The sequence below is a fragment of the Pecten maximus genome, chromosome 16, assembly GCF_902652985.1.
Source record: "Pecten maximus chromosome 16, xPecMax1.1, whole genome shotgun sequence".
NCBI lineage: Eukaryota > Metazoa > Mollusca > Bivalvia > Pectinida > Pectinidae > Pecten > Pecten maximus.
The window spans coordinates 16,739,755-16,760,129 of record NC_047030.1 but is presented as its reverse complement, the minus strand read 5'-3'; the positions used below and the strand labels follow the sequence as shown (position 1 = coordinate 16,760,129).

The following is a 20,375-nucleotide window of genomic DNA, read 5'->3' as shown; positions in this document are numbered from 1 at the left end:
CATTTTTGCACCATTTAAATCTACTATCAAGTCATCGATAGTCGGTGTGATGTGTCTTTCTCTTTGTATAGCCTTATTGGGTAGTCTCATGTCTACACATATCCGAATTTCTCCTGGACTTCTGGGTTTAGGAACCACGACGATCGGGGATACCCAAGGTGTTGGTCCTGTCACTTTCTCAATGATGTCCAACTTTTCAAGTCTGTCTAGTTCAGCTTCTACATGTTTCCTAACATGAAAAGGAATACGTCTGTGTGGTTGAGCCACAGGTTTAACATTGTCATCAATGTGTATATCTACCTGGGTGTTTTCCAATTTCCCGATACCCTCGAAAATTGATGCATATTTTTCGCATAGATTCTCTTCTCTCTGTTTCGATACAGCAGAGATAACAGGTATGAGTTGAAGATTTACTGACGTTTCATAGCTCAGTAAATTTCCGTTGCATCCCTTTACTACATAAAATAGCGCAGTGACAATTCGCTGTTTACTTTCTATGCTTGCAACAAAAGTTCCAATTACAGGTAAAGGTTTTGTTGAGCCATACGCAAACAGTTTTGTTGATGCTTTCTGTAGCTTTTTCTTATTTCTGATTTTGTTGTAGCTTGTTTCCTCCATGACATTGATGCTTGATCCTGTGTCAACAAGGATATTAAGAGTCAATCCATCAACAGTTACCGCAGTTTTAGGTTGTTTTGATTTAACCTGGTTGATTGTTTGTATACCATAAAGATACTCGTCTGTTGAACTTTCATTGCGTGGTTGACTTGATTTGTCTTCTACTTGTTTAACAAGTTTTTTCGATTTGCATACTTTCGAGAAATGATTGTACTTTTGACAAGAGTGACATACTTTCCCTTTTGCTGGACAGAGCTTCTCGTGAGGAAACTTTCCTCCACAGTTTCGACATACCTGTGATGGCTTGTTTGAGTGTGTTCGGTTCTGTTTACTCCAACCGCCATTTGATTTTCTTTTTACAGCGTTCGTGTCTTCTCTCTGTGGGTAGGCACGATCAGTTTTTTCAATTTCCTGAGCTTGTAGGTGTGAAATCTCCATACTTCGGGCCATCGCTATTAACTTATGAAGATCCATGTCCTCCTGTAGCGCTCTTCTCCGAAGTCTGGTTGAACTGCATCCCTGAATTATTTGTGATTTGATCTCCTTGTCACAATCAACAAATTCACAGTTTTGTCCTAGTTGTCTCAGTCTGGTGTGGAAACTGTCAATATTCTCACTGGACATTTGTCTTGTTTGGCGAAATTTGAAAACTTCAAATTCTGTGTTTTTCTTCGGCGCAAAGTACTCTGTTTATCTTTCAACAGCAGTTTTATAATCGTTGCCTGTGTCGGGTAGACTATCGAAAATGTCATTGACTTCATCTCCAGCAAAATGTAAGAACAATGCACGTTTCCTGTCTTTGTCTTTGATGTCCATACCAACCAATAGGTTATCCAACCTCTTCACCCATTTTTTCCATCTGATGTCGACAGCATTTTCGTGTACAGAAAATTGTTGAATGTTGGTAATCCAGTTGCCATTTTTCCAATTTGTGATAAAACTACAAGTGTACTGCACGGTAGCTAACACTGGAAAATTTTAGTCCATGTATTTCTTTTGTGTGGCCGTAATTAAAGTAATTACTGACTCTGTTGTATATGCTAACTACATGTTTATTACTGCATGACTATGGTGCCTTCTGATACAGATACAGAATACAGTGTCGGTATACACCTGTGTAATATACATGATCGGGGCCTGGGCTGATAAGCCTTGACACAAGTGAAGTTAATCAAAATACAGGCCTGTCTCACTCCGATCTTATTACGGTCGTAATAGATAATTGAATGGACATTACACCGGGGAGTCTGTAGTTTATCTAGGAAAGTGTGGATATAACCCATCAGGTCCCGGGGAGTCTGTAGTTTGTCTGGGAAAGTGTGGATGTAACCCATCAGGTCCCGGGGAGTCTGTAGTTTGTCTTGGAAAGTGTGGATGTAACCCATCAGGTCCCGGGGAGTCTGTAGTTTGTCTAGGAAAGTGTGGATGTAACCCATCAGGTCCCGGGGGGTCTGTAGTTTATCTAGGAAAGTGTGGATGTAACCCATCAGGTCCCGGGGAGTCTGTAGTTTGTCTGGGAAAGTGTGGATATAACCCATCAGGTCCCGGGGAGTCTGTAGTTTCTCTGGGAAAGTGTGGATGTAACCCATCAGGTCCCGGGGATTTATCGATTTTTTAAGATCTTTCATTATTTATTCTTTATTGTCATATATAGCCATCATCGAACGTCGATGTCACTAGCTCTTCTGTACACTCTGAAGTCACTACATTCACCTTTCCACTATCGGTAACCGCTTTGTGCGAACGATCATATCCGGGTTCCGTGAAGAGGTAGCCAACTCATCTTTTTGGATCGAATATACCTCAATGTAGCTTTCGGGTCCTGCTGCATTCGCTTCATATTTTCAGATCTACCTTGTTTGCTTTCTAACCTTATCTCTTATTTTGCAGTAATCTTGCCTGACAATTATTTTCCCCCAAATTTTTTTTTTTTTTTTTTACAATTTATTTGGTATTGCTATCGATCGGTATCCGTTTTTTGTTTTTTTTTTTTACTTATTTTGTTCTCTTAGGGGAGCATGGTTGCTGAATTTCTATAATTTTATCATAGAAACATTTCAGCTAAGGTTTATTTGAACCGTTCTGACAATTTTATGTTGTCAGTTTTTGCATTCATTGCTGTGAACCAAGCCTTGCCATATGGTGGTCTGAGACAAACGAACACCGTGACAATAATACGACTGCGATACTCCATATTCGTTCCATATCCCTATAGTCACAGCTCCAGCTGTACACATCTACACCTGCACTGACACTGTAGAGCTGTATTCGGAAAAAAAACACCATTGGTATACAATTTATGCCATCCGCTGGAATGCTACTTTCAGACCCATCCCTTCCATCATTCCCATGACTTTTTGTTGTCATATACGAATCTAACATTATAATTACGTTGCATTGGACTGTAAAACGATTTACTCTGTGTTGGCATTGTCCCTGCCCGTCTGCATTCACATATAACTAACTTTGTATCTACCCAAACAGAATCAATAACTGTAGTCACAATTTTGACGTATTTTAATCGCCATTTCGTTCAAATCTCTTGCGGCCTTTTCCTATTTCCATGTTTTCGTTTGTGTACAACTGTAACCAACACCAACCAATATCTGTCTCTCTTACTAGCTCTTATATGTGGAATAACCACCCTGATATTCCACGACGCCTCCGATATAGAGCCTTTATTTAATAGTTTGACTGTCTGTTGATGAACCTACATGTACATTATCCGTTGCAAGAGACTTATGTCACTTAACCCTGCATCCGATGATCGAGACTGCCTCGCTCGCTCCTTACTCTAGTCACGTATTAGGGGCCGTTCTTACTACAGGACGATTTGATCTGATTTAATTAACAACCGACCTCTTTAACACATTGGGATTCATGATCATCATTTTCTTCAAACTTTTCATCTGACCTTCGTCAACCATCATTGTCTCGTACATCTAGTGGCTTTCCACACTGATAATATGTGCCTGAATCTTGTTCTGAGACTTCAATCTTCACTCCCAAGTCTTCACTTAGCACTATCTCAGTCTTAGACATATTTTGTTGAAATGTCAAAATCGATTCGGTTATTCCACATTTATAAAAGGAAACCCCAAATGTTATTTGTATTTAGAAGTATCATTTTTGTGTATGTAGACAAGGTCTGTTGTGGGGGTTTATGAAGTACGATCTATACATTGATGGCAGACACTTACATTATCCACGTATATCACTGATACAGTGCAGTGTAGTGCAGTGCGGTATCCACGTGTCGCCATTAAATCTGTGTGCCATCAGAGGCTAGGATATCAGCATGAAGTGCATGTTCAATACCGATTGGTTGATTTACCATAGCTGTATCGTGATACGTTATCAGGTACATGGCGAGGTACCGAAATAGACCTCATTAGACCTGCTGTTGCAATAAATATCGTACAGGTTGTCAACTTATTAACATATTCTGTAGATAAACATTAAACGTTAAGTTGGTATAGGAGATATGAAGAGATGACATCCGAAGATACATGTACTTTCTACAGTGTATAATTTCAATATAACACTTGACTGTACACTTGCACCAACCCATATATAGAACAGAGAAATAAACAGCTGAATTATAATACTAGAGTGTATCCCCTGGTTTGAAACTTCCACAGGTGTCTACATCTAGTAAGTATTGATAGAAAACATATATATTATCCCCTCCTCCTTCTATAGCAACAAGTTTTAGCATGTGAATGTCGAAAGTGAGGTAGAGCTTCGATTCACTTTGAATTTCTGTTTAGTCCGACAAAAATATCAAGTGCACACATACTTCAGTAACGAACCTTGGCCTGGAATCCTTAAATATCAACATTTATTATTCTTTTGTCCTGTAACAATTTAAAGATGAGAAATTGGGCTAAAAATGGACGACGCATCGACTGTACAGCGGAGGTAGGCTAATTACTGTATCGTCATGTTTTTCTAGAGCGGTTTTGCAACGGGCAATCTGATTGGTTGAAAAAACTGACTGTAAACTAAGTATAATTGTTGACAAATTAAACTGTCCGTTTTAAAACAAATTCACGATAGATAGCCTATTTCCATTCCACAGTCGATGCATTGTCCGATCTTCAAGTGTTGCACCTGGTTGATATAGCAGGAGAAGGGCTAATATTTTTGGTTTTCTTATGAGAGTGATTAACGGAAGTGTTCAGTAGATTTTTTAAGCCATATGCTTTACTTGGTCAGTCATCGTGACCTTCTTTCATTTTTTTTTACTATTTTTTTTCAACAAGAATTTGAAATTTCTGATATTTCCCTAGCAGACACTGCAAACACTATCATTTCTACTCTACTTCTAATAATTCTATGTTGAAAAAGGTTGTATGGATGGAATTTTTTTTTTGTACCGATTAGTAAATTTTACAATATTACGATATTGATTAAAGACGAATACCCTTAACGCCATTAAATTGACTATTTCGATATCAAAGTTTTACAGCGCCGACAAAGAATAATTATGATCGATTAAAACAAAGGATGTAGTGTTTTTATACGATACCCCAAGTTAAATATTTTAGAACATTACCACCCTCCAAAAGTTTCAGCTTCAATTATGTCTTTTGAGTTTAAAATGGAAAAAATGTTAATTGCATCGCGATGAAATTATATCGTGTTCCGCCTCTAACATCGTTGACTTTTTCGTGGGGTACACAAATTAAAGTGGACGATCTCATTTTGCGTAGGTATCGGTGCATTGAGTACATAACGTACGTGTACACGTTGTGGAGCTATTCGCGAAAACAACAGCGAAATATGGTAATGAAGCAATGCTGTAATATTATACAATAATAATAAGCCTACCGGGCATAGTCCATGTGTCACACTCATTGTGTCGATATAAACAGGTAAAACTAAACAAAAACAGATCCAGTCGTTGATATATAAACAAGCATGTGCGTTCTCTGGGACAAGTTAAATAACATTAATTAATTAAGGTTATCAATTGCATTTACATGTTTTGATTATTAGCATTTAAAAACAGATGTTTTTGGTCGTTGGAGTATCTCGTTCAACATTGTGTCAATACTCGAGTAATTCAACTTGGCAGTTGGATGCGCTGTACAGAACAATCTTAAGACATCTCGCTAGCCTCTCTATCATCTCCCGTCGAATAAAGGACGTTAAATCTCTGAGACATGCCACCTACCTCTATAAACATAAGGCAAAGACGTTTGTGATATAATTGGTTTTTATTTGTTTAATTGCAAAGAAAGAAAATCTCGGACGGACATCACGAATGAAAATTATACATCCATCTTATCGTAAAGTAATTGAGGTACAAGCCTTACATTTCCAACCAACGATTATACACTCACATACACACATGCAACGCGATAGTAACACAGGTTAATATGAATCATATGGGAATCATTTATTGTTTTAAACCAATTATGTTTAAGATATTGTTATAGAGTTAATTATAGATAAACGTCTGGTCCATCAGAACGTGAATCAATCTTGTTGTAAATCTAGATGCTGAATTATGACGGTACAGCTAAATTAAGCATTTCGTTCATGCTGGACCGTTTTATTGTTATACATACTTGACCGTTTTATACAGCAGAGAAACTAGACAAAATGGTATTATCCATACATTTTATTAGCTTACAAAATAACACTCTCAGAATTCTATCATAATAAACAGTTCTCTGACTATCACAATGTCGTTTGAACTACACATATTATCAGTACACTTTCTTAATATAAATGAACAGAGGAACAAACTGTGTTCCTCTAATGCTGAATAGTTAACATATAAATTTATAGTTGTCATGACAGCCAAACGTCAATTTGACGACAGACATAACGTAATAGTTGTCATGGCAGCCTAACGTCTACCTGATGACAGACATGAAATAAAAGTTGTCATGACAGCCTAACGTCTACCAGATGGTAGACATGACGTAATAGTAGTCATGACAGCTTAAAGTCTTCCAGATTACAAACATGACGTAATAGTTGTCATGACAACCTCACGTCTACCAATTGACAGACATGACGTAATAGTTGTCATGACAGCCTTACATCTACCAGATGACACACTTATTGACCGGATTCTGTTTACTCCCTCGTGGACAGTTGAATGCTTCCGCAAAATCGTTATTATTTGACGTCGGACCATTAACCCTGTAAAATAAAGTGAAAGTTTGCAAGTTTGAAAAATCAAAACAAACCCTGTGTGCGTGAAAGAACAACATGCACGATAAGATGATAATTACAGTTCTTGCTTAAATTACCAAATTCGTTAAACATATAATCTACGACATTTCCACACAAAACATCGTCTGTTTGAATTGATTTATGTTAAAGAAAAACGTTTGCAACTTTCTTTTTCCTTGAATATAACGCGGTATTTTTTTTTGGAAAAAAGATTGCTACAACCGTCAATATCTCCTTATTACAATTATGATAATGAAAACAATACAGGCTTTTATTTAAATTCATTTATTCATCTTTCCCCTCAAAACTGGACACATGTTTAGTTAGATATCTTATGAAAACGAGGCTAGAATGATGATCCATATCATTTTGTTACCGCGGGAAACTAGAGTTAACTCCCCTTATACTACGTGGTCTAACAATATTGCTTCTTATTTAAAATGCAGCAATTAAATCGTAATTGAAATGACTTAATGGGATCCCTTTTGAAATAAAAATAAATATATCCTTATATTATGTAGGTATGAAGATATGCAAATGTGACGTAGTGGTATCTGTTGTAGCTAGTGTACATCTCCAAGTAAATGGCGATACGGACAGACGGACGGATGGATGGATAACGAACACTCGAATCTCTGAAGAAAGGATCTGATAACAACAGCTATGAAAACGATGTTCAGACATAAATATTCAGTGACATACCTTGATTTTCCATCGCTGTGTACATCTACACGAATTCTTCGGAGAGCCTCCTCTGGTCTCATTATTCCACACCATACCTGTTACGTCAGAGAGGATACATACAAAGTGTATAATGGACAAAAACAATGGAAAACGCCACTCATTGGCAACATCGACTCAGACGTACCTTATTTTGTTTTTATTGATCAATTTATTTATTCATTCATTATTTATTTATTCTAGATGTTTAATTTATTTTTAACAGCTGGTAACGTTATGTGCACGTCCATTATCATAATCATAATTATATCAAGCGTAGACCATTCGAGACACTTACATGTGCCGAGTTCAGGAAAAAAAGCTGATTTGGAGTATACTCTAATCCCGGAAGTTTTGGTTCCTCTCCGTTCTCCGCCACCCATTTCCGGTATGCCCGGAAACTCTCTTTTAGTCCACCATTGTCAGCGATATTCTCGCCGAGCGTTAGTTTCCCATTCAACTTTAAAGGAATAAAATAGGCGTTATGTTTTCTTTGGAATACTTCAATTATTTCAGAATATTTGATGTAAAGATAACCAATATACCAGAGAGACAAGAAATGTAAATAGACTTATTCGAAAAAAATACCTCTAGAATCCTTTCTTCGGAGTCTTTTTTCATTTCAGGAGGTTTTAATTGTAAGTAAATCGCGAATATAAGTGGTAACAGGCAAACCTTTATTGCCTAGGAGTGACTTTTTAATGATATATACACTCCATTTCCAAATACATTTCTTTGTATTGGATCTACAAGGTTGCAGATCGTTACAATTTAAGCAGTGAGAGGTTATATAGAAACAAAATGCCTGGATTGTAGTTGTAAAAATCTCACGTTTGTCTTGGCTGCCTCTACCGTGTATCCGCCGTACTGATTCACCATACACTCTGCTTTAGTTTTGAATGCATTTATAGAGGAGTTCGTCCACCAGGCGTTCAGCTGTCCTGTCTTATCGTACCTTCGTCCTACACAGAACAGAACAGATCAGAGTAATACAGGTACGTGCACAATGATTAATACAGGCATCTATTACAGCACGAAGTCCCCCTTCACTGAATATGATTTATTGTTTTATCAATAGGTTACAAAACAAAAGTATGACTATGTATATTTGTAGCAAATTTGAAAAAAATTCTCTCATATACCTCATCTGAAATGGTAACAAATGAAAAGACACTCCTAGCTGACGATGTTGTGTACGAAACTACATGACTTCTAAGTTCAACAACAGCCTCCCACTTAAGATATATTGATATGTTACACATACCATTGTCGTCAAACCCGTGGGTTATCTCGTGACCGATGACGTAACCAATTCCTCCGTAGTTCAGATACCTAGAAAGAAAACATATTATTGTATCATTGGCTCTGAATTAATACACAATTCGTTATGTATATCATGTCCAAATTAAATTTACACGTATGTAAGATCTATATATCAATATGCAGACTTTACTTACTGCGGATAATCCTTGTGGTAGAATGGCGGCTGTAGAATACCAGCTGGGAAAGCTGCGGATTAGATAAAAAAAAAAGAGAGAGAGATACAAATGAATATAACAGATCTGTTAGAACTATATGTTATACAAAGTATCTGGAATTATTGGACTATAAGTTCTATATGCGTGTTCTATTAACACAACCATAAATTCAAAAGCATGTCTAATTTACAGTCTTATAGAATTCGGAACAGTACCATTGAAATACATCCAAAATGTGTCATAATGTAGAACAGTTGTCACAAGAAAATAGTTTCATTTAAAAGCTTAATAAATGTGCTAGAATTATAACTGTATTCAACTTTGTTATGCGGGTGTATTTAATTGAACGCGTCGTCTGTATGGGAGAGGATAGACATATTGGACAGACACAGATGCAATATTACCAGTCTTTAAAATATCTATATATCGATAATCAATAATCACAGAATAGTATACCATTGAGCTGTGTCGACTTAAAAACAACAGTGGTGTTTGATGTTCATATCTGGAACATAATTCCTAGTCATCAATCTATCGTAATAAACCACGGTATGCGATTTGGGGTTATCCGACGCTTGTCGACCCGAGTAAATGTGTGGAAACCAATTGGCTTCTTTTAAGAGTGACCTTGACCTTTGGTGTGCAGAAATGAAAGACAATTCCAGGTCAGCTTTATCAATGTAGTGAGAAGAGTTATGAAGTGTGAACTCTTAATTAGGTTTCTCATTAAGATTTACCATAGGAAAACATATAGCCAACATCTGACGTTGACAGATGAAACCATTTCTAAAACGTGTCGGGGAAAATGAGTTATTATTAAGTAATTGTTCCCTGCATAAATGTTACCGGCACTGAATGTGGATATAATCTATCAAATGACTTACTGATCTGGTTCCTAGGGGGATTGTAGAAGGCATTCACTGTGGCGGGGTCAGTTTCCCACCTGTAAAAACACAATGAGAGTATGTATGTTACCTTAATTCTTCCTTTATCAATTTTGGATACAACTGTTAACCGACACTGGCTACTGTATAACGATATAACGACACACTTTGAATACCGACTGAACCTCGTACGAAGGATCGGTAACCCGTTATATATGATATGTGACTAAAACAGCATCTCTTAGAACTGGTACTGATTATTTACACCGTACGTACTTTGAGTACTAGCTGATTCGGTGAAGCAACAATGACGATTCCATTATTGTGTTGGTTTTATTTCAGTTTGACCTGGTTGTAATACGACGGATAAATAAGTAAATATCGTAGTTAGTCGTCTCAAAGTTAAAATCCATTAGAACATTTGTATGATGACATTCAAAAATCATTTCCGTAGTGGCATTATTTCATGAAAGAGAATAAGTTCTCATAGTTAATCATAAAAAAACCGTTTCCAAATTTTCAATTAAATATCTTAAACAATAAGTATATTCCACATTCCGTCTTTTTTATCACAAGGTATTGTTACCTTCTAGTACCCATGTTATTACACCATATGGATACCCTGCACAGGTACAAGTTGTAGCGACAATATTATTTTAGCGATTTTCGCGATTAAAACATTCCGCTAATAGACTATTACGCTAATGACGCTTACTTTATATTTGTCAATTATTGAGTGTTCCGCATACGTTAACAGTAATACCAATAAAGAAACTCTCCTAACAAGAAATATGTTAACCAGACATCAGATAAACTAACTTAACATTTTACTGTTGTGTTGCCCTTACGTTTCTCTGTCGACGTTTTTCCTTAGCTTCCTGAGACTATAATATGCAGCATTCATCCTGGAGTTCAGTGTGTTGTTAAAATAGGCGGAGGCGCTAACCGTGTACTGAAAAATAGATAGTTATTTCTAACACGCAAGGTTTCAAAATCAAACATATTCTCATTTTGATTCAATACAAGTACAATTTCACTGCAGCTATATCAAAACCTATTTTCTGTAATTTTCAATAATCCAAGTATTTCATTACTTGAAGTTATCATTTATTTATTCATTTTCTTACTTTAAATAATGAACAGCATAAGTACAAGTACCGAATCCTTTTTCTGTACATAAGTTATCTTTTTTTTCTGACTTACATTTCCGTATCGTTTATTTAGGTAGTTGTCGTCCATTACGTTGTCCGGGTAGCCTATACGTGGCACGATGGCCTTCAACTGTGGAAATATAACAGTGCTATTAATCTGAGTTCGTATTATTTAAAACACACAATGTTTTCTACCATTACCCCTATTGTTTAATTTGTACATCAGTCATTTGCATTTTCTATTGTTGTCAAGTTTTATACAGTTTTTATTGAACATTTTAGTCATTATTATGCTGGAAATAATTCAAATATCCAAAGTGAACGACATTGATTTAATTATAGAGAAAATTCATTCCCTGATTCCTTTTTGGATTCTCCTTTTTGGCCTTTATAATCTGTAGAATACTGTAGTTTAATGGAGGATACTTCAAAAATTTTAACAATAATTATTGCTTCAATGCTAGTGCTCAATTATCGGCTGGCTTACCTTATCGATAGCCACAGCTTTAGTAGGATCATCCATCCAGTCGTTCTCAGACAACAGTCCTTTCATTGACGAACGAAGGTTTGTTATCATCTGTAACGCCTGAAACACAAAATACATAATACACAGGACTTAAAGATTACTGCATTACAACTGCCAAATCAAGGTATGTTATCTCTGCGGAGATATATTTTTGTACAAAAGCATGTCTTTTGAAAGATCACATCTATTACACAACTTTAATATCAAAGCATTCGTCAAACCTTGCCAAACAGCGTAAACGTATCTCTGACAGGGAGAACAATTTCGGCAGATTGTTTTAAATTCTGTCACACCTCCGCGACGCTGTTTAGTATTACGTGACGGTTTCTCAATCGGAGTCTTGTATTTTCATATCGAATTAGATAACCAAACTGATCATATATGTTCCACGAGGCGTTATTAATGTTACTTACATCCCGCTTGGCCTCCGGGTCGAATGCTTCTTTAACAAAGAGCTTGCCTACAGCAAGGCCGAGTCTGTCATTGGCTACACCAGTGCAATAATGCCATCTAGGCTCGGAAGTCTTAGATCCGCGTAATACCTGATTCAAAGATAAATACAATATATGATGACAATCGTTACTTATTAATTTTTACATTCGTACTGTAAAATCATAAATTTTCTAAGTTAATTTTCATTTATCTTTGGAATACTTGATGCGTGAATTCAAATGTCCACGAACTACTAAAATAAGTTCATAACTGAAGATATTCTTTATCCATGAATTTATATCCCCAAGAAAAAGCCTTTTTGAAAGAAATAACGAAAATTTAAACCCACGAAATATATGATTTTATTTTATATTCGAACACATATTTCGCCATTGTTTCATCAAAACAATTCTAATTGTTTAAATGAGATATTAGTCTTGTATTGTTTTGTATTTATGGTTGCAATTTAAAGGAAGTGTTGAATAACTTTATAACTGTAGCGGTATAACAAAATCACAGACGAACTATATATCAATTGGATTGTTTTTATGTTTTGTGTATGTCTTACCAAGCCTGTCATGGCTTTAACAACTCCGAGTATGTACCATCAGTATTTGTTCTAGAAAATACTATATATATTTAGATTTTCGATATATACTTCACACACATATATATATATACATATTCTGAAAGCAGCAATAAGGAAATATTGATTTCGCAAGTTTTCTTGACAATATATCGCGGTCAAAAAACATACTCTGTAGTAATCCTGTCGAAGATCCTGGATGTTAGCCGGAAGTGAGAGGGCCAGCTTGTAAAGACTTATCCACACCACATAGTTAGCCAGGATGCGCTCTCTGTGGTCAAATAAAATATGTTACACTCCGATAAAGCACTTAACTATGACGTATATCTACATAAAGTTGGTAGTTTGACTGTAACATTTCCTATACACGTTACGTAATATTCGGTAGTTTTTATAAAGTCAGAAAGATTTTTTATCAAACGTATATATCCATGATGTCACAAAAATAAAAGCACCATTCATTGAATTGAAGACGCTATTTGGAGCTACTGATGTAACAATGGATTTTACGGAACATGATATAAAGGTTCATCGGCAATACATGAGCAGTACGGGAGTAAAATTGCTCTTGATATATAAACTAAGTTGAATGTTTTGCGTCGGTTATATTACTTTTGTGAGAGTGTGTATTGACAAAAAGACGGCGTATCATTGACAAAAGGACGGTATACCACTTACAAAATGACGGTATATCACTGACAAAAGGACAATTTACTACTGACGAAAGGACGACATACCACTGTTAAAAGGACGGTATACCACTGACAAAATTATAATTTACCACTGACAAAAGGACAGTATACCACTGACAAAAGGACGATATACCACTGACTAAAGGACGGTATACCACTGACAAAAGGACAGTGTACCACTGACAAAAGGACGGTACACCACTGACAAACGTACGATATACCACTGACAAAAGGACGGTATACCACTGACAAAAGGACGGTACACCACTGACAAAAGGACGATATACCACTGACAAAAGGACGTTATACCACTGACAAAAGGACGATATACCACTGACAAAAGGACGTTATACCACTGACAAAAGGACGGTATACTACTGACAAAAGTACAATTTACTACTGACGAAAGGACGACATACCACTGTTAAAAGGACGGTATACCACTGACAAAAGGACGGTATACCACAGACAAAAGGACGGTATACCACTGACAAAAGTACAATTTACTACTGACAAAAGGACGGTATACCATTGACAAAATGACGTTATACCACTGACAAAAGGACGTTATACCACTGGCAAAAGGACGGTATATCACTGACAAAAGGACGGTATACCACTGACCAAAGGACAATTTACCACTGACAAAAGGACGGTATACCACTGACAAAATTACAATTTACCACTGACAAAAGGACAGTATACCACTGACAAAAGGACGATATACCACTGACAAAAGGACGATATACCACTGACAAAAGGACAGTGTACCACTGACAAAAGGACGGTACACCACTGACAAAAGGACGGTATACCACTGACAAAAGGACGTTATACCACTGACGAAAGGACGGTATACCATTGACAAAAGGACGGTATACCACTGACAAAAGGACGGTATACCAATGACAAAAGGACGGTACACCAATGACAAAAGGACGATATACCACTGACAAAAGGACGTTATACCACAGACAAAAGGACGTTATACCACTGAAAAAAGGACGATATACCACTGACAAAAGGACAGTATACCACTGACAAAAGGATGGTATACCACTGACAAAAGGACGTTATACCACTGACAATTTCAATTTATCAGTCATATGTTAATATTAATTAAACCACGATTTAAATGCTGTGAGACATATTCTGAAATTTACATAATTAAGCGTATTTCGAGACCTACTATCCTGGAATCAATTATTTGTTCAATATCACGACTGCGGAATCATAAGAATGTGTTCTGTAGGAGGGGAGACAATCCAGACGACTTACTTGTTAGGTGTTCCGTTGATCATGGTGAATATTTTACCCATGTAATCAGGATTCACGACAATAACATTCTCTGACTCGGTCACCGAATATCCTATGTTTTCGTCGCCAAGCACTCCGTTAAAATAATCCATCCATTTAAACTGGAACATTAAGTAAACAAAAGCATAGTAAATAATTGTCCGCATATTAAAGATGCATCGCTAGTGCGACATCGGCTTTCTTACTTATATTAGCTACCAATAAAATAAGTACTAAATGCAAAAACTGCAACAAACAGCAACAAAAACTTAACAACAAATACTGGACAACAAACAAGAATTGCTTAAAACCACATACTTATAAACGCTGAACTAGACATAAGTTAACCTTCAAGTATAAAAATGGACAAACACCCCTCTTATATCTGTGTTTCATGCCTAGGAAATACGTTTAGGTGGTTTGACCGTCAATGGACATTCGTTGGTCAGCCAACCCTCGTGACATACCTGGGGGTACCGTCGCTTCAGCGTTCCAATAGTCATTTTGTTGTATAGTTTGTCGGCATTTCTTCTCTGGTCGGATGGCATGGTCAACTGAATTTAAATAAAGATATATATACGTATATATAAATAAACTATATAAATATGCACCTCGCACACAGGGGTGGGGTATTTAAACAAAGGCTGTTAATATGGCATTAAACGATATCAACAGCTTTTTTTCTAATTCCAGTTTTGAATTTTGCATATTAATGATATAAATATTGATAACACATAACGTAACTAAAAAATAAACACAATCGACGCCTCCTTATTTTTAAATACTACTAGGCCTACATCATATACCCTTCAATATGAACATTGTTACGTACGTATGTTGAAGACAAAGCTGAATGAAGTAAATTAAATTACGGCCTGTATAACAGACTAACATAATTTAAGTTTCTCACGGAGAAATGACATACATTAGCAATTTTTATTTCGAAATCCACCATCTCCCGTATCTGTTGTTCGGCCGAGGTAGAGTCAGCGCCAAAAGCTTTAGCTAGCTCCACAGCAAACCTCTCGTACGCCTTCAACGTCTTGTCGTCACGGCCATTCAAGAAGTACTTCCGGTCAGGCATGCCTAGTGATGGCTGGTCGATCTGCGCACAAGATAAACAAAGTAAAAGATCACAAACGAGGTACGTCATTTGTCTTTCGTACTGGAAGAGGAAATATTTCTTTTCATAATTTGAATTGACTACGCTTCATTTAATTAATTAAAGAGAGCCGTCGCAACGACATCGATGTTCAGTTCAGTGGCCACCGTTCTGTCAGTGACAACTATGTTCAATATTTCCAGTTGTTAGTCATTATTTCCCGTCATGGGACCTGAGCATCTGTCAAGATTAAATACGTGTTTTTGTTCATAAGCGACACGATTCCCATAGTTGGGAAACATAAGGACTGTAACCACTTGTTGGGTTTATACATGGTTACGTCGTAGACAAATATAAGGATAGCGGGGGAATAATTAGTGAGAATGCTTGCATTTTTGTTTGAACATTTGTTTACTTTCGAGACTGTTTGTCCAACAAACTATTGTTTTACTCAAGGAAACAAACTGTAACTTTCTTTGTAGACTTTAACAGGTAGCAAATGAAACGTATGTCATTTTCATCTTTTGATGCATCCATAATGTATTGCCTATATTGCCCGGTTGTTCAGATATACTCCAACAACATGGCATCAAGGAAAATTCGGACATTCAATTAAGTCGTACATCACGATCTCTACTTAAAAAATAGCTCCCTTTGTTTTAAATTTCCTTATTGTCAATATTCTACTTGCATTTTATGTCATGTTTATCTTACATATTTGTCATGTTCAACTAACGTGCGTTATATAGCGTATTGCTCTAATTACAAACCTAGTGTTATATTCTACCTCCAAACATAAATTTATATTCTACCACAATACATAATATTATAGTATACCTTCATACCTAATGATATATTCTACCCCCATACACAATGTTATATTATACCTCCATACATAATACATTGTTTATTATATTCTACCTCAATACATAATGTTATATTCCACCTCCATACATAATGTTGCATTATACCTCAATACATAATGTTATATTATACCTCCATACATAATGGCATATTCTACCTCAATACATAATGTTATATTATACCTCCATACATAATGTTATATTCTACCTCCATACCAAATTTTATATCATGCTTACATTCATAATGTTGTGTTGGACGTCCTTTGAGTCATCGTACACATACATATCCAGGATAGGCCTGTTACTATACTTCCTCGTACGTTTTAATAGTTCCTCGAGTCCGAGAGCTCTGGCTTGACCTCCGGGTTTGTTACCCAGTACCGGCCAGCCACCAAGCTCTTTGATAAATGCAATTCCTTCCGCGACACCTAAGGATTCCATTTTCTCTGTAAGTGATAAGCGAACTTGTATATGGGTATATTTTTCACAACTCTTTAAAATTTGTTCAAATGTTAATGATACGGTTTCACATTTCAAATAAAAAGCCCGCCCACCCCCACCAACACAACCCAACACCACCACCACCACCACACACACACACTGCTTATGAACATTTACCATGATAAAGTAAATGATATCATTGCAATATTGAGATGACATTCATATCACTACATGAATGACATCGATCCATTATTAACTCACCATTATTTGGGCATTAAAATCGGCTCCCGAGGTGAACTTAAGTGTAACGCTTTATACGTATGTCTGAAGTAAAACTATTTTAAATATTGTATACTGGTATGCTAACAAAAGGTTTATAAGTATTTTTTCCATTCAAAATGTATGTCTTTTGATCATTTTAGAGTAAGATATATTTTATTTGATCTGACCCAGGTATACTATTTACTTTCATTGGGTGACAGTCATTGCTATATATAGTATATGTTACTTGTAAGATACTACAACAAACGTGTCAATATAAATTGATACAAATATCGAAACATCAAATTTTAAAACAATCCAAATCATTTCAGACTACAAGATCGCAAATACACGTATCCTATAAATCACAAACGGGTATATCGTTATCGTGTCGCAGAAAAACATTTCACTTCTTATCGCTCCTACGTACATTCATAGCTTCACCTCACAGGAGCCAAATAGTTGTATAATTCAACAAATATTGATGGAAACAATTATCATACCCCAACAGCTACCTGGGTAATATATAATTAGGTACGTTACCTTCATCAACACAGGACTGGTACGTGTATTTGGCTTTCTTTATTGCTTCCGGGTCCTCTGTCGTCACTTCCGCCTCCAAAAGATCTGTAAATGATATGAATTCTTTGTTTACACCAGACATCGGTATTTATTTCCAAAATAAAACATTCTGAACTTTATCCATTTAAATGTATTCTATTGGTACATATAAGCATTACATAATGCGCCTAGATATTGCCAAAAACGAGGACGTTTGTCCGATGTTTGTCTTAGGCACTAGTTTAGAGCACATGTATCTATTCGATATTTCTCAAAACAACTCTTCTTCATTGTACATTTCCTCTACAATCCTTTGATTTCTTTTTCTTTTATTTTTTGCGTGGTAGTTTTTTTATATGATATGATGGTGGATTAACGCTAACTACATTTGGTAGGCTGTAATGGTGGACTATCATGGTTACTAACCATAAATGGTATTTTCTGAGGGTGGACTATTATGGTCACTAACCATATATGGTATTCTTTGATGGTGGACTATCATGGTCACTAACCATACATGGTATTATCTAATGGTTGACTATCATGGTCACTAACCATATATGGTATTCTCTAATGGTGGAATATCATGGTCACTAACCATATATGGTATTATCTAATGGTGGACTATCATGGTCACTAACCATATGTGGTATTCTTTGATGGTGGACTATCATGGTCACTAAGTATATATCGTAGGCTCTGATGATGGATTACCATTCACTACATCTATCTGTGTGTCTACTAAAACTGTAGGTGATTCTTACATTTCAGAGTGACTTTGACATCCTCTCGGACTTGGTAGAAGGTGCCAAATGCAGACTCGTCTGGCTTGAGCACATGACGCTTGGCCCAGCGGCCACACGCGAACTGATGGAAATTGTCACAGGGGTCAGCTGTTACGTCAATAGAGTTAGCCAATTCCGACGCTGAAATTGAGGTCAAGTGGGTAAAATGAAGCCACTGAAGTAAATGTAATCAAGGCGACCAATGTATATTATGATCAGTAAAATTTAAATGTTGTCATGAACTTTTGATTTATAACGGATGTATGTAAAACATCGTTAAGTTCGCAAAATGTATAGCCGTGCGCCATTATCTATACAATTTGATAGTATTGATATTGTTTTCCGAAAAATATTTACCTGCCCGGGCACAGTCAGCTGTTAGACACCGGTACACTGAAAAATAAATGTCACTAGATATAGTTATATTATACAAACGGGTACTCTATAAAATAAATGTAACTAGATATAGTTATATTACACATACGGGTACTCTACAAGAAAACAATTAATTGATATAGTTTTATGATATAGTTTTATGAACCTAGATTAACTTCTGTAATACTACTTTTTTATTACATCAACGTCCTAAAATATTCCACGTCAAAAACATAATAATCATATACAATAATAGTTCCAATAGTGTCCTTGTGTTTTTTCAGCATGCCTTGACAAACTTTAAATCAAAGGTGACAATGTCTTCCTCTGTGGACGTTTTGAAAATTAAATACCTCAAACAACCTCTCCCCTCATATTTTCCAAACACCTATCAACCACTAACTTTAAACAACTACTTCACCTGTTAAAATGAAAAGAAGAAAAAGGCATAGACCCCAATAATTATTAAACATACCCTTTCCTGATTGCTGACTGGCCTGTGGAATTTGGCTGCTTTCGTCGGCGTTATCTATCTTTTTGCCTGAGATGACAGCAAGAGCGATAACTAGAGCTAGAATCACTACCAAACAAAGAACCAGCGCCACCAAAATACCACGTGACATCATACCGCTTTTGGGCTCCTTCATACTGGAAAGAGAATATATAGGTAGACATGTATTACCGACGTACACACACAAAATGAATATTGTTTGGCTTTCTTTGTCATTTAACTGGTAAAGATAAATATCTACAGCGTTCGTCATACATGCGTGACAGAGCGTTTTTAATAGAAGTATCTACAGTTGTACTTAATCAGTGTTTATTACGTCAGCTAACTTAAGTATATATCAATGACAATCGTGAGTTAGGGGTTTTTTAAAGACAGGAGTATATGATGAAATAAGATCATTTAGTGTATATCCGTGACAATCGTGAGTTTTTAAAGACTGAGTTTAAACATTTGTGACACATAAATATCCATCTGACGTCACATAGTGATGTCATTTTGTATATGAACGCACATTTACCATTCCTTAAAGTACGCGCCTGCACAATAAAAGACGACAACTTAACGGCAAGAAATTTTGTATCCAACAACATATGCTGATTTACATGGACTTGTAATAGCCGAATAATGTTACGCTGACCAGGTGCGGTATTATGTATTGTTAAAGCCGAATAATGTTACGCTGACTAGGTGCGGTATTATGTATTATTACTTTTTATTATTTAAGGAATGAAATTGTTTTTTCAACATCCATGAGGTCATAACAACATTGGCTGTTGGACATATCCGTGAATTGCCTCTTAGAAAAATATGTTTCATTCTTTATAGTTACATTGTGATTATTTTTGACCTTATCTTTTAAAGAAACATTTTTTTTAATGCATTTTTCATTTTTTATCTGGGA

General features: G+C 36.1%; 1 protein-coding gene across 3 annotated transcripts in view; it reads right to left on the bottom strand.

The window, feature by feature from the left end:
- Window positions 1–5,821: 5,821 nt before the first annotated feature.
- The window catches only part of LOC117345093 (neprilysin-1-like), a 28,540-nt gene continuing 13,986 nt past the window's right edge, over window positions 5,822–20,375 (bottom strand). For all 3 annotated transcript variants that reach the window (XM_033908042.1, XM_033908043.1, XM_033908041.1), the window contains 20 exons: window positions 19,439–19,611; window positions 18,946–18,981; window positions 18,568–18,729; window positions 17,786–17,869; window positions 16,778–16,986; window positions 15,501–15,680; window positions 15,043–15,129; window positions 14,558–14,697; window positions 12,759–12,858; window positions 11,983–12,111; window positions 11,531–11,629; window positions 11,096–11,173; window positions 10,741–10,844; window positions 9,893–9,951; window positions 8,988–9,039; window positions 8,795–8,862; window positions 8,362–8,492; window positions 7,829–7,990; window positions 7,513–7,589; window positions 5,822–6,777 (listed from right to left, as the gene is read on the bottom strand). In XM_033908042.1, the coding sequence (XP_033763933.1) occupies window positions 6,678–6,777; window positions 7,513–7,589; window positions 7,829–7,990; window positions 8,362–8,492; window positions 8,795–8,862; window positions 8,988–9,039; window positions 9,893–9,951; window positions 10,741–10,844; window positions 11,096–11,173; window positions 11,531–11,629; window positions 11,983–12,111; window positions 12,759–12,858; window positions 14,558–14,697; window positions 15,043–15,129; window positions 15,501–15,680; window positions 16,778–16,986; window positions 17,786–17,869; window positions 18,568–18,729; window positions 18,946–18,981; window positions 19,439–19,611 (2,230 nt within the window). In that variant the 3' untranslated portion in view covers window positions 5,822–6,677. The remainder of the gene's footprint in view (window positions 6,778–7,512; window positions 7,590–7,828; window positions 7,991–8,361; window positions 8,493–8,794; window positions 8,863–8,987; window positions 9,040–9,892; window positions 9,952–10,740; window positions 10,845–11,095; window positions 11,174–11,530; window positions 11,630–11,982; window positions 12,112–12,758; window positions 12,859–14,557; window positions 14,698–15,042; window positions 15,130–15,500; window positions 15,681–16,777; window positions 16,987–17,785; window positions 17,870–18,567; window positions 18,730–18,945; window positions 18,982–19,438; window positions 19,612–20,375) is intronic.